This window comes from Trachypithecus francoisi, unplaced genomic scaffold, assembly GCF_009764315.1.
Source record: "Trachypithecus francoisi isolate TF-2019V2 unplaced genomic scaffold, Tfra_2.0 Lachesis_group5, whole genome shotgun sequence".
Classification (NCBI taxonomy): Eukaryota; Metazoa; Chordata; class Mammalia; order Primates; family Cercopithecidae; genus Trachypithecus; species Trachypithecus francoisi.
In genome coordinates, this window is record NW_022681470.1 from 58,809,050 (window position 1) to 58,824,091 (window position 15,042).

The 15,042-nt window shown below is 53.4% G+C and overlaps 1 protein-coding gene across 2 annotated transcripts; it reads left to right on the forward strand.

Moving 5' to 3' along the window:
- The first annotated feature begins 4,193 nt into the window (after positions 1-4,193).
- ELF3 (E74 like ETS transcription factor 3) lies at positions 4,194-11,162 on the forward strand. 2 transcript variants are annotated; one of them, XM_033196762.1, is made up of 9 exons: positions 4,194-4,398; positions 4,824-4,994; positions 5,965-6,186; positions 6,352-6,444; positions 6,648-6,767; positions 6,955-7,044; positions 7,189-7,305; positions 7,808-8,003; positions 9,201-11,162. In XM_033196762.1, the coding sequence occupies exons 2-9, from the start codon at positions 4,832-4,834 to the stop codon at positions 9,313-9,315; spliced, it is 1,116 nt and encodes a 371-aa protein (XP_033052653.1). In that variant the 5' UTR covers positions 4,194-4,398; positions 4,824-4,831; the 3' UTR covers positions 9,316-11,162. The 2 variants fall into 2 exon arrangements, with proteins under 2 accessions (XP_033052653.1, XP_033052654.1); XM_033196763.1 differs by having other exon boundaries at positions 7,862-8,003.
- The last annotated feature ends 3,880 nt before the right edge of the window (positions 11,163-15,042 follow it).

The following is a 15,042-nucleotide window of genomic DNA, read 5'->3' on the forward strand; positions in this document are numbered from 1 at the left end:
CAGCTGGTACAGGAAAATGAAAAAGGAATAGCATTCCAGTTCTCCGTGAAGCAACTGAATTCTCTCCCTGCAGCAGCATTCCTATGATCATTTCCATCACTAAGAAAAAAAAAAAAATGGGCTGGGCACAGTGGCTCATGTCTGTAATCCCAGCACTTTGGGAGGCTGAGGCGAGAGGATCGCTTGAGCCCAGGAGTTTGAGACCAGCCTGCCCAACATAGTGGGACCTCATCTCTACCAAAAAAAAAAAAAAAAAATGGTCAGGTGTGATGGTTCACGCCTGTAATCTCAACACTTTGGGAGGCTGAGGCAGGCAGATCACTTGAGGTCAGAAGTTCAAGACCAGCGTGGCCAACATGGTGAAGCCCCATGTCTACTGCAAAAATTATATATGTACAAAAATTAGCCATGCATGGTGGCGCACACCTGTAGTTCCAGTTACTTGGGAGGTTGAGGCAGGAGAATCACTTGAACCTGGGAGGTGAAGGTTGCAGTGAGCTGAGATCATGCCACTGCACTCCAGCCTGGGTGACAGAGCAAGACTTCTAAAAAAAAAAAAAAAAAAAAAAATAGCTGGGCGTGATGGTGCATGCCTGTGGTTTCAGCTACTCAGGAGGCTGAGGCAGAAGGGTCACTTAAGCCCAAGAGGTCAAGGCCACAGTGAGTCTTGACTGTGCCACTGAACTCCAGCCTGAGTGACAGAGTGAGACCCTGTCTCAAAAATAAAAATAAAAAACTGTCTTACGACTTTTTCTCTACCCTTCTCCCCATCCCCAAGGCTTCACTGGGCCTCACCTGTCTTTGCTCCTGGATGACTATTTGAATGGCGTGGTAATCAGTAGTCTTTTAGAACTTAGCACTAAATTCTGATTTCCTGGCCTCAACATGGGGACCTAAACAGTTAGCAATCTGGGTTTGGGAGTGGGATGAGGGGAGGGTTGGAAGAAATATTTAGTGTGTTTCAGTTGCCTTTCTTTAAATACAGGGCACCCCTGAACCAGCCTCTGTTCGCAGCTCTGCTCTGTCCTCGGCTTTAGGTTATCAAACAGGCTTTCTCCCTCCCCTCCCTGCACAAGGGTTGGGAATGAGTCGATTTGCTTTTACTCAGCAAGAGCAAGGGACTAGTGGTGACCAAGTGGTAGACTGGAGAGGCCTCTGCCCCATGGCACACTCAACTTCACCATCAGAGAGGGCGATGTGGGTCACAGGAGAGGGATCTGGAGGCCCAGGATCGGAAGAGCTACTCTAGGCACTGGCATTTTGACAGCAGACTCCTGTGGCTCTTTCAGGACTGTTCCTGGCAATATGTTATTGACAAGGACTACTTTAGGGCTATCCAGTTGCCTCCCCCTCTCCCCAACCTGGTATCTAGCTTATCAGTAGCTATCTTTCCTTGCTCTTTACAAAAACCTATAGCACCAACAGGCCCAGTAATCATGAAGGGTCACTGGAAGGAAAGGCTGGAAGTCCTTCTTCTAACCGTCGTTCTGTGACTCCACTAACTTTGTGGGGTCCCATTTCATAGCATGGGTATCCTGAGCTGTGTAGCCTGCCTCCCCACCTTTGTACCCGACAGGCCTAATGGATGTGGCTGTCCTTTTGTAGGACATCCTCCCATCCCAAAGATGAGGCTGTGCTGCCATGTGGGCAAGCTCCGTGGGGAGAGGGGAGGCCAGTGGGCTGTTTTTGCCATCACAGAGTACTGGGAAGCCCCTGGCATCCTGCTCCGTAGCTCTCTTGACCACTATCCTGGAATCTTCTCCCCACCCCCATCCCCATGCTTCCAAGGCACTGACCTCAAATCCAAGTCTTTCCCACTTATCTCAAGCTGCTAGTCTGTAGGGATTCCTTATCTCAGCTCCATGTCACCGGTGAGGAAGCCCCAAGAAGGCAAGGGAGCTGACAGCCTTCTCATTTTTCTCATACATCCTCCTCTTCACCCGCCATCCTGGGAGCCCCAGCCACATACTCTTCAGGGCAGGGAGCACGTGAGCAACCCTGGGGCTAGAAGCCGGTTCTCCCACATTCCTGGGTGAGGGACTGGGTGGAGGGTGTGCCTGCCTCAGGCTCCTTGGGGGAGGCCCCCTGAAGGGCTGGGGAAAATCCTACTGAGCCCCAGGCTCTCCTGCCTGCACTGGCCCAGTGTGGGGGTGGGGGGGGCGGGGGTGGGGTTGGGGGGAATCCTGGACATTAACTCTCTCCTAGGCACCCGGGCGCTTCAGAGAGGAGGAAGGTAAGAAGCAGATTCTCTGGGCAGGACTTTCTTAGTCCTCAGGCTATAGAGTTAAAGAAAGGAGTATCTGTGGAAGGTGGAGTCACCTTTTGTTTGAGTAACCATTTCACCCACCCTGGCTGAGGGTGGCCAGGAACTCCACAAGTTATGCATTAATGGAGGTGGGTCACACAGATCCTACATTTTTTTTTTTTTTTTTTTGAGATGGAATGATTACAGGTGTGAGCCACCGGATCCTACATTTTTAGATGCATAAAAATCTAGATCTGGGCTAGGCACGGTGGCTCATGCCTGTAATCCCAGTACTTTGGGAGGCCGAGGCAGGCAGATCACAAGGTCAGAAGATCGAGTCCATCCTGACTAACACGGTGAAACCCCATCTCTACTAAAAATACAAAAAGCCGGGTGTGGCGGTGGTCTGTAATCCTGGCTACTTGGGAAGCTGAGGCAGGAGAATGGCTTGAACCCAGGAGGCAGAGGTTGCAGTGAGCAGAGATCGCGCCACTGCACTCCAACCTGGGTGACAGAACAAGATTCCACCTCAAAACAAAACAAACAAACAAAATGCTAGATCTGGAAGAGATCTTAGGGATTATTAAATTCAGACAACCTCATTTTTTATAGATGAGGAAACAAGCATAGACTCCAAGGGTCTCACCCAAGATGACACAGTTGCAGATGTTGGCTACAAGTCTCCTGCCTCAGCCACCTGTATCACCCCATTCAGGATCTCAAGGAGGGTCTATGAGACCCTGTCCATTGTGTTTCAGGCTGAGTCCATAGGGACAACCACAGACATGGGGGACTCTGCCCACAGGGAAGGCAAGGGCTCTGGCCGTGGAGCTGGGAGGGAAGGCTCTGAGTCCTGTGCAGGGAAAGAGCAAGGGTTTCGTGTACAACACACCTGCATACCTGGGTGTGAATCTCAGCCCCACCCCTTCACTAACTCTGTGTGGCCTGGGCAAGCCATTCTAAGGGAACCCTCCACGCTGCAACTTTCTTGTCTATAAAATGGGAGTAACCATGCATTCCTTACAGGACTTTTTTGGTGTGAGGATTAAATGAGAGACTATGTTGAAAAGTGCTTGGTAAATATATTAATACTATGCGTTCCCTCTTCTTTGAATGACGTGACCCAGATTGTCAGGCTTCTGACCACTAGAGGGCAGCAGAAGGCACTGGAAAACTGGGCAGAGTGAACCAGAGATTAGATGGAGTCGAGAGAGCAGGGATGAACTTATCCGTGTGGATTCTGGCAACTCCGGCAGGGAGGGCTTCAGCAGGCGCTGAGGGAAGAACTTTCCAACAGAGCCGGGTCTCTTCAGGAGTGACTGCAGCAACCCTGATGCTTGGATGGAGTCCAGGCAGGTGATGGTAGTGAAGACCTTGCCAACAGATTGAGTGCTGGAGAAGGACCCCTTTAGTGGGGACCCTGGAGCCAAGGCTAGGCTTGCAGGCCCAGCCACCACCAATTAATCCATGAGTATTGCCCAGCGTTGAGCCTGGAGCACCTGCCAGCCCCTGGCCAGAGTCCTGGGTGTTCTGGGAAAAACCCCTAAACCTAGTAATTCCTCTCCCTACTAGGCCTCTTTGTTGCCGAATCTCTGGAATTTAGGGGCCAGCAGCTTTCTGATCCAGGTCAGCCAGGGGTTCACAGTCCCTCACTTTCCCTCCCCCTGCCTGGCCCATCTCTGGCCTGGCCCCTGGGAGGATTTTCCTGGGCCAGAGGGCAGCAGAAAGCACAGATGCCCACCCCAGCAATGTTCCCGCCACCTGCCCAGGCTAGTGCCCTGTGCCCAACCCCAGAGGGTGCGGGATGACAGACTCTGACAATCATTAAACCAGCCGGGCCTGATTTCCCAGCACCGCCTGCTAAGATCCGGGCCAAGTGGCACTGAATATGCAAATCACCTGGGGCCAGGAGCCCAGTCTGAAGGCCAGGAAATCCCCTCCGTCCAATGAGCCACCAGCTCAGGTTACTGCAGGGGACGTACTATAAAGGCCTGAGCTCAGGGAGGAGCTCCCTCCAGGCTCTATTTAGAGCCAGGTAGGGGATCACAGCACCCAGACACCTCAGCGCCACCTGGCAGAACTGGATTTCTCTCCCACCTGCGGCTTAAGCCTGACTGCCGGCCTGCCTGCCACAGCCAGACTCCACCACTCCGGTAGGATTCCCTGTCTGTCATTCCCTAGAACAGCTCTTGGGAAACTGCAGAGGGGTCCAGAGGATTTGCGGTTCTGAATCTGCGCACTCCAGTCTAGGATCTCCGAGCAAGAGCGTAGGTGTTCTAAGTGTCGAAGAACAGAGAGAGAGATTGTCTCTGGGAGGGGCAGAATGGCCATGACGCTGCCATTCTGGCTCCAGGGCCCCAGAGATCTGAGGAGGGAAGTCCAGCTGGAGGCTCCTGTGGTCCTGCCCTGGTCTGAGATCTTGGAGCCCTTCTTGAAGAGAGGGTGTCCGCAGAGTTGATGATCTTCCTGCCCCTGGGGGCTACTCTTGCCCATCATTGGGCAAAGCAGAGTAGCTGGGAGTGTAAGGAGAGGACCCTCGTCCCCTCACCAACCTCATCCCCTCTCTCCCTATCCACAGGTAGCCTCATGGCTGCAACCTGTGAGATTAGCAACATTTTTAGCAACTACGTCAGTGCGATGTACAGCTCAGATGACTCCACCCTGGCCCCTGTTCCCCCTGCTGCCGCCTTTGGGGCCGATGACTTGGTGCTGACCCTGAGCAACCCCCAGATGTCATTGGAGGGTACAGGTGGGTCTCAGCGGGGTGGGATGGGGCACGGTGTGGGAGACAGATCCATCTAAGGTCCTGTTAGACAAATGGGAGAATGGGCAGGGAGGAGGGTCTCTGGGCGAATTCCAGGGCTAGAGGCTGAGACTTAGTGACTGAGGTGCTGGGGGTTGTGGGGCTGTGACAGTCAGAGGGAGGTGTCAGATACCAGGTCAAGGGTGTTGTGAATGCTACCTCCTGCCCCTACTCTTGGGATGGCTCCAAGGGCTGAGGCGTGAATCCCCAGTGTGCTCCAGGAATGGGGCTGTGTGGGCTGGGAATGGTGGCTCACACCTGTATTCCCAGCAATTTGGGAGGCTGAGCCGGGCGGATCACCTGAGGTCAAGAGTTGGAGACCAGCCTGGCCAACATGGTGAAACCCATCTCTACTAAAAATACAAAAAAATTTTAGCCCGTCTTGGTGGTGGGCACCTGTAAGCCAAGCTACTTGGGAGGCTGACGCGGGAGAATTGCTTGAACCCAGGAGGTGGAGGTTGCAGTGAGGCGAGATTGTGCCATTGCACCCCAGCCTGGGCGACAGGAGCGAAACTCCATTGCAACAAACAAACAAACAAGGCCGGGCGCGGTGGCTCAAGCCTGTAATCCCAGCACTTTGGGAGGCCGAGGCAGGTGGATCAGGAGGTCAGGTGATCAAGACCATCCTGGCTAACATGGTGAAACCCCGTCTCTACTAAAAATACAAAAAACTAGCCGGGTGAGGTGGTGGGCACCTGTAGTCCCAGCTACTCGGAGGCTGAGGCGGGAGAATGGCGTGAACCTGGGAGGCGGAGGTTGCAGTGAGCTGAGATCATGCCACTGCACTCCAGCCTGGGCGACACAGCGAGACTCCATCTCAAAAAAAAAAAAAAAAACCAAACAAAGAAAGAAAACAGGGCTGTAAGGTCTGCTGGGTGGCCTGGGCTGAGCCTGTTGCCATGCCTGGCCCTTGCAGAGAAGACCAGCTGGTCGGGGGAACAGCCCCAGTTCTGGTCGAAGACACAGGTTCTGGACTGGATCAGCTACCAAGTGGAGAAGAACAAGTACGACGCAAGCGCCATTGACTTCTCACGGTGTGACATGGACGGGGCCACCCTCTGCAATTGTGCCCTTGAGGAGCTGCGTCTGGTCTTTGGGCCTCTGGGGGACCAACTCCATGCCCAGCTACGAGACCTCAGTGAGTCCAGGCCCCTGGAAGCGGGGGAGCAGCTCCATATGTTGAGCTGAGTTGAGTTCAGTGTGACAGTGGGCAGGCCCTGGAGCTCTGGGCCAGAGGCACAGCCAGAGAGAGCTCTCGAGGGAGGGATGAAGGGAGTGTGACCCTTCCTTCCTTCCTTGTCAGCTTCCAGCTCTTCTGATGAGCTCAGCTGGATCATTGAGCTGCTGGAGAAGGATGGCATGGCCTTCCAGGAGGCCCTAGACCCAGGGCCCTTTGGTGAGAACCCGTTTTCTCCTTCCTTCCCCAGCCTGTCTTGTCCCATCCCTGCCCCTCCACAGAGTGCTAAAGATGACCCCCTCCCCGGACTTCTTCCTCCCTCAATTAGAAAAATTGCAGCAGGTCATCAGACCCATGGGCAGCCTCACCTGTCCTGGTCTGCTCCCCTGAGCCCTCTCTGAGTTCTCACCTCCTCTTCCCAGACCAGGGCAGCCCCTTTGCCCAGGAGCTGCTGGACGACAGTCAGCAAGCCAGCCCCTACCACCCCGGCAGCTGTGGTGCAGGAGCCCCCTCCCCCGGCAGCTCTGACGTCTCCACCGCAGGTGAGAGTCCTCTCTGGGCCACAACCTCTCTTCCCCAAAGTGTCCCTGGTTCCCTCTGGCTCCCAGCACCAGAACTCAGGCCTTCTGGCAGGAATAGGAACAGGCTGGGAAGTGTGTCCTGAGAGCCAGCAGCATGGTTCAGCAGAGGGTGGGCCGGTAGGGGACTTACTCTGACCCCACCCCCCAGGGACTGGTGCTTCTCGGAGCTCCCACTCCTCAGACTCCGGTGGAAGTGACGTGGACCTGGATCCCACGGACGGCAAGCTCTTCCCCAGAGGTGAGCCGAGGGAGGTCCCCAAGAGAGTGTCCCATTTAGCAGTGTACAGAGGGCCCGGCTCTTTCTGCAGCCTTTTCCTGTAGAGGGGCTGCTTTCCCTAACTCCCCCCTTGCCCTCCTTGATCTTCCACCACCGTCCCCACAGATGGCTTTCCGGACTGCAAGAAGGGGGATCCCAAGCACGGGAAGCGGAAACGAGGCCGGCCCCGAAAGCTGAGCAAAGAGTACTGGGACTGTCTTGAGGGCAAGAAGAGCAAGCATGGTGAGCTCCAGGGGCACCTGGGTCCTCCCTGCACCGAGGCTGAGCTGCTTCCTGGGGCACTGCGGGTCATTGTGGGTATCCTTTCTCCCGTTTTCTCTGGCCTCCGCGCGGCCTTTGTTAAGGCTGTGCACAAGCTGGGGGCTCTATGGTATTGGTCACCACCTAATTACAGAGCCTGGCTTGGTGGTCCTGGAAAGGAGGAGGAAATAAGGCTCCCAGTGGGAGGCTCATGGCACTAGAGTCCTGTCCACTGACTCCAGCCTTCTCTGCATTTGGCCACTGTGCTGCCTTCTGGGACACCCTCGGTGTAAGGAGGCAGCTGGTGGGTGCTCACGTGGGCTGAGGAGAAAAGCAGTCACTGCAGTACCCACACAGAGGGCACTCTGCAGGGGCTTGCTCCATGCTGTGGCCGAGGCAGCAGTGCGCTGGGGCGGGCAGGGCCAGCTGGCCTTGAGTGAGAGGGGACACCTGGATGGCAAACTGACGGAGGCTGGCCTTGTAGCACCCAGAGGTACCCACCTGTGGGAGTTCATCCGGGACATCCTCATCCACCCAGAGCTCAATGAGGGCCTCATGAAGTGGGAGAATCGGCATGAAGGCGTCTTCAAGTTCCTGCGCTCCGAGGCTGTGGCCCAACTGTGGGGCCAAAAGAAAAAGAACAGCAACATGACCTATGAGAAGCTGAGCCGGGCCATGAGGTGAGCTGGCCGCCAGGACCCTCACCATGCAGCCAGACACGGGGACAGTGCTCACACTCCCACTGCCCTCCTCCTGGATGCCACTTGGCTTCATGCAACAAGGCTGAGTCCTGTAGAGTGAGGACAACATCTGGGTTGGCCTACTTGGTGGATTAAACGACAACGTGGAGAAAGTATTAGCCTGGCAGACGGCAGACACAGTGTGCTTGAGCTAACAGCAACATTTCTTGTATCACCTGTGAGGCTGGTCCTCAGGAAGGCACCTGGAGAGTCGGGAAGTGGGCGGGAGCTGTGCCCACCCAGGGCCTGGCTTTCTCTTCGTCGAAGCACTTAGGTTGCTTTTCTCCGGGCCTCAGTTTCCTCCTATGTCCAGGGGTAGAGTAGGTCATCTTAAGGTCCCATCCAGCCTTAAAATCATGTACTTTCTTTCCTTTTTTTTTTTTTTCTTTTTTAAATAGAGACAAGGGTCTCTGTGTTGGCCAGGCCAGTCTCAAACCCCTGGTCTCAAATGACTGTCCTGCCTTGGCCTCCCAAAGTGCTGGGATTACAGGTGTGAACCACTGTGCCTGGCCTTTTCTTTTTTCTTCTTCTTCTTCTTTTTTTTTTTTTTTTTTTTTGAGATAGGGTCTTGCTCTGTTGACCAGGCTGGAGTGCAGTGGTACAATCTTGGCTCGCTACAACCTCTGCCTCCCAAGTTCAAGTGATTCTTATGCCTCAGCCTCCCAAGTAGCTGGGATTACAGGCACCTGCCACCATGCCCGGCTAATTTTTGTATTTTTAGTAGAGATGGGGGTTTCACCCTGTTGGCCAGGCTAGTCTTGAATTCCTGACCTCAAGTGATCTGCCTGTCTCGGCCTCCCAAAATGCTGGAATTACAGGTGTGAGCCACCGTGCCCAGCCACCTGGCCTTAAAAATCATGTACTTTAATGATCAGACCCCAGTCATAGCCATAGGATACAAAGAAGCAAGGGCAGAGAGCCATGTGTCCTGGGCACAGTTACTGGCCAGTATAGGGACAGAGCTTCTGCTTACGGGTGGGAAGAACAGAGGAGTTCAGGAAGTGTGAGTCAGGCTCAGCTTAGGCAGATACCAGTGGGCATGGGTCACCTGAGGGTAACGCGGGCTAGGTGGGAGGGCTGGCAACTTGGGGCCCGTTTCCTGCCTAAGCACCTCTGACCATCCTTCTCCCCACCCAGGTACTACTACAAACGGGAGATCCTGGAACGGGTGGATGGCCGGCGACTCGTCTACAAGTTTGGCAAAAACTCAAGTGGCTGGAAGGAGGAAGAGGTTCTCCAGAATCGGAACTGAGGGTTGGAACTATACCTGGGACCAAACTCACGACCACTCGAGGCCTGCAAACCTTCCTGGGAGGACAGGCAGGCCAGATGGCCCCTCCACTGGGGAATGCTCCCAGCTGTGCTGTGGAGAGAAGCTGACGTTTTGGTGTATTGTCAGCCATCATCCTGGGACTCGGAGACTATGGCCTCACCTCCCCACCCTTCTCTTGGAATTACAAGCCCTGGGGTTTGAAGCTGACTGTATAGCTGCAGATGTGTCTCCTTTAATCTGGTGCCTCCTCAAACCCAGTCTCAGTAAATACAGACAACACCTTCCTCCTGCAGAGACCTGGACTGAGCCAAGGAGGCCTGGGGAGGCCCTAGGGGAGCACCGTAATGGAGAGGACAGAGCAGGGGCTCCAGCACCTTCTTTCTAGACTGGCGTTCACCTCCCTGCTCAGTGCTTGGGCTCCACGGGCAGGGGTCAGAGCACTCCCTAATTTATGTGCTATAAATATGTCAGATGTACATAGAGATCTATTTTTTCTAAAAACATTCCCCTCTCCCACTCCTCTCCCACAGAGTGCTGGACTGTTCCAGGCTCTCCAGTGGGCTGATGCTGGAACCCTCAGGATGGGACTCCCGGCTCCTTTCTCCTGTGAATGGAGGCAGAAACCTCCAATAAAGTGCCTTCTGGGCTTTTTCTAACCTTTGTCTTAGCTACCTGTGTACTGAAATTTGGGCCTTTGGATCGAATATGGTCAAGAGGTTGGAGGGGAGGAGAATGCAGGTCTACCAGGCTGAGGGTGAGGGCAAAGGCTGACGAAGAGAGGAGTTATAGATTTCCTGTAGCAGGTTTGGGCTTACAGACACGTGGACTGGGCTGGGAGGCCAACAAAGGAAGCAGGTGAGACTGTCAGAGAATGCTTACAAGACTTCATGCAAGCAAGGACATGAACTCAGAAAACTGAGGTCAGGAACATCCTGCTGTCGCGACACCGCTTGGGTGACCTTGACCTTGACCAAGTCTGTCCTGTTTGGGACTGATTCTTCCTATAAGGCTAGGATTTGGACCTGATGTTCTCAAGATGTCTAGAATTGCATGGCCGGCCTTGTGGAATAGATGGTTTTGCATTCCAGCCAAGTGGGCTGTAAACTGTCTATCTGTAATATAAATAAATCCCAGCTTTTGAGTCTGACAAAATCAGAGTTAGGATCTTGTAAAGGAAAAAAAAAAAAAAACCAAACATAATGGAGATGAATACTTGCTGAGAAAGAACGAGGGAAGGAGTTGGCATTTGTTGAAAGTATAGTCTGTTTCTCTTTGTTTAATAATTGCAACTATTACTCTAGATTTAGGAGGTACGTGTGCAGGTTTGTTACATGGGTATATTGGGATGCGAATGATCCTGTCACCCAGGTAGTGAGTATAGCACCCATTGAAAGTGTAGTCTCATGCCAGGCACTGTGCTAGCCCACTCTGGCTCATTTAATCCTCTCCCAAGAAGAGAGGAGACCCAGTATCCCCATTTGACAGATGCGGAAAGAGGTTCCACAGGTGTGCCTTGATTCTGTCCTAAAAACGTTTCCTGGGAGCTTTTCCTGGTGTAGGCTCTCCTAACTTAATCCTCAGTCGACTCTAGAACTATTATTCTGTTTCCACAGCGATAATGTGTCTAGGTTTTAGGGAGGACAGTTCACTGATGTTACTTATGAAGAATGCTTTCCAGGTGAAAAGTTCCTTAAGTTTGAGGCTTAAAATTCCATAAAGCACATTAAAATCCCATTGATGAGTTTGAAATACTGCTCTGTTGTCTTGGAAATACCAACCAGATTATTGGCTGAAGTGATGTGGGTAAAGAAGGGATCGTAGAAAAACTAAAGAGCTTGTGTGTGGATTTCTGGAAATGCAGCTTGCTCTGGAGAAGCAAGAAATGGTGGAAAAGAGAGTGGGGAAGTGATTGGAGAGAAAAGTGAGATCATGAGAGAACCCAGAATCCTGGAGCCATTTGGAAAGACTTTTATTTACATTTCCCTTCTGAAGTGTGAGCCAGTTAGACAAAGGGGATGCGGACCAGGGCGTAGGTTTAGCCTCAGAAGCTGGGGAAGCTTTCACAGCTACTCAGTCTAAAAATGACCCCATTTCTTGAAAGTTAGCATTAGACTCTGGTCTAGTTTCCCTAGCCACAATATCTCAGGGTCCTTGCACCCTTAAGAGATGTGGCCCAGCTGGGCACGATGATTTATGCCTGTAATCCTAGTACTTTGGGAGGCCGAGGCAGGAGGATCACGAGGTCAGAAGATCCAGGCCATCTTGGCCAACACGGTGAAATCCCGTCTCTGCTAAAAATACAAAAATTAGCTGGGCATGCTGGCACGTGCCTGTAGTCCTAGCAACTCAGGAGGCTGGGGCAGGAGAATCACTTGAGCCCAGGAGGTGGAGGTTGCAGTGAGCCGAGATCGCGCCACTGCACTCCAGCCTGGCGACAGAACGAGACTCCGTCTCAGAAAAAAAGAAGAGAGGTAACCCAGTGTGGCCTGAAGTCACCTAGCCAAGAAGTGGGGGAGGGGCCTCTGAACCCTGGGACATGCTTGTTCGGCCTCCCTTGACTCCCAGCGTCTTCAGCTCCTAAAGGAAATCGTAGCAGGGAGGAGGGCTGGGAATATGGCGCTCAGCCCCTTCACCCTCTTCTGGAGGGCTGGGGGCAGGTGCTGCCCGCTGCACACTGACCTTTGTCCTGCCATTTGCAGTTTATGAGGTGTTTTCCTCATCCCATTATCTCATTTGATCCGCCCCACAGCTCTCTGAGGAGACCGGGCGTCCCCATTTCACCCACAAGGTGGGCCGAAGTCACTGGCTGGGTGAGAGCAGGGACCAACTGACAGCATGCCTGCCCCCACGCTGCAGCTCAGTGAGGCCACCTGGGCAGCGCCTGGGACAGCCCAGAAGACAGCAGCTCTGGGAGGGACGGCTTTCTCCCCAACAGTTCTCTCCCCTCTCACCCCTCAGGATGCTGCACAGTCCTGGCACAGACCCCTGGGCTGGCCTCTGTGCTGCCTTCTCTGTCAGTCACCAGACACCCTTACCCCAATGCTCACCAGCCCAGGGACCTCCGAATGGACTCCTCCTAGCAGGAGACAGCCTTTCTCTCGCCCACCCCAGTCTGCATCCCCTCAGGTGTGTCCTGGGCTGGGGAGTGGGGGTGGGGAGGAAGCCACAGGGCCGGGCTGTTTATATCCTACCCTGCTGGAGCTGCTGGTCACCTCTTATCTGCTTCTGTGGGATTGGGTGTGTCGCTGTGCAGGTCAGAGGGAGGTCACCCCTCCTGTGGTGTTTGGGTGTGCCTGAGGAGGGGCTGGGGTCGGCCTCCTGGGACAGTTCCCGGCTTTTCCCACAGCCCCACCTGTCCCACCAATTCTGGGGAAATCTGGCTTCTCCTGGGGGAAGTGAGTGAAGGGGTTGTATTTCTGAGGAGTCTGGTTTCAATCTGCTCTCTCACTGCAGTTGTCTGTTTACACATCTCTCTCCCTCGCCTGGCTGTGAGCACCTCTGGGCAAGTGCTGGGGCTTACTCACCTCAGCACCTTGCACAGCGCCTGGCACAGAGGAGGTGCTCAATAAATATTTGTTAAATAGCCCCGTGACTCTCCCTGCCCTGGCCACCACCTCCCCCACAAACCACACACATCATACACACTCATGGGAACCAAAGTCACACACACACTCACACTCACAAAGATAAATATCCACAAGCCCTCACTCACATGCCCCTGCAGTCACCGCAGACACTGCCTGCTCTCACACACTTGCGTGGACCATATTCACAGCCTCACACTTGCACACACTGGCGCACACAACACACTTCCGCCTCACAGTCTCACATAGCCACACCCAGGCCTACTTGCAGGACTCGCCTCCTCCCTCGGGGTCCTTCTATGAAGCATTTCCTGACCTCCTCTTTGGCCCTTTTCCACCACCAGATGGGTTCAGCCCTTGCCTCCAGTCAGGACAGGCTTGGTAATTTGCAGAGCCCAGTGCAAAGTGAAAGCCTGGGCCCTTGTTAAAGAATTATTAGGCCGGGCGTGGTGGCTCATACCAGTAATCCCAGCACTTTGGGAGGCCGGTGGATCACCTGAGGTCAGGAGTTCGAGACCAGCCTGATCAACATGGCAAAACCCCATCTCTACTAAAAATAACAAAATTAGCTGGGTGTGGTGGTGTGCGCCTGTAATCCTAGCCACGCTGGAGGTTGAGGCAGAAGGACCGCTTGAACCTGGGAGGTAGAGGTTGCAGCGAGCCAAGATCAAGCCACTGTACTCCAGCCTGGGCAACAAGAGCGAAACTCTAACTCAACAAATAAATAAATAAAAAATAATAATTAAAAATTTCAAAATGGCAAGAGCAGAGCAGAGCATGAACCATGTGTGAGGTGCGGTCCTCCTCCAAGTGCAGGGCCCTGTGGGACCACTGTACAAGTTGCACTCAGGAAGCCACCCCGCCACCATTTGTCACTGGCCCATAAGAGCTCCACTGAACTAACTACCCACCATGACTTCTACTACAGCTATGTTTGCCACAGTCACAAAGAAATTTTGTTTTTGAGATGGAGTCATGCTCTGTTGCCCAGGCTGGAGTGCAGTGGCGCCATCTCAGCTCACTGCAACCTCTACCTCCCAGGTTCACGCCATTCTCTTGCCTCAGCCTCCTAAGTAGCTGGGACTACAGGTGCGCACCACCATGACCAGCTAATTTTTTTGCATTTTTAGTAGAGACGGGGTTTCACCATGTTAGCCAGAATGGTCTCGATCTGCTGACCTCATGATCTGCCTGCCTTGGCCTCCCAAAGTGTTGGGATTACAGGCGTGAGCCACCGCGCCTGGCCCAAGTTGTCAAGTTTTTAAAAGTAGGAAAATTTTCACAGGAAAAAACCCTGAATTTATGGCTTGTCTTTTTAAAAAATTGGCTGTGCGAGGTGACTCACATCTGAAATCCCAACACAGGGAGGCCGAGGCAGGAGGATCACTTGAGCCCAAGAGTTCAAGACCAGCCTGGGCACAATAGGGAGACCCTCTTTCTACAAATAATTTTTTAAAAATTAGCCAGGGTGGCCGGGCGCAGTGGCTCAAGCCTGTAATCCCAGCACTTTGGGAGGCCGAGACGGGTGGATCACGAGGTCATGAGATCGAGACCATCCTGGCCTACACAGTGAAACCCCGTCTCTACTAAAAAATACAGAAAACTAGCCGGGCGAGATGGCGGGCGCCTGTAGTCCCAGCTACTTGGGAGGCTGAGGCAGGAGAATGGCGTAAACCCGGGAGGCGGAGCTTGCAGTGAGCCGAGATTGCGCCACTGCACTCCAGCCTGGGCGACAGAGCAAGACTCCACCTCAAAAAAAAAAAAAAAAAAAAATTAGCCAGGAGTGGTGGTATGCACCTGTGGTCCCAGCTACTCAGGAGGCTGAGGCAGGAGGATCGCCTGAGCCTGGGAGGTTGAGGCTTCAGTAAGCTCTGATCACACAATCTAGCCGGGGCATGATTTGTAACTTTGAACAAGTTACCTTCCTTTTCTGAGCCTCAGTTTCCTCATCTACAAAATGAAGATTGTTCTACTTCGAGTGCTTTGTCCTACAAGTCACCAGAGTGAGACCTGGTCTCAAAACAATTTAAAAATAAAAATAAATGTGAAAAAAAAGAATCAGAAGATTTGGCCCAGCTGAGTTAGCTCTCCCTGGACCACAATCTGTCAGAGTGGAGTCAGG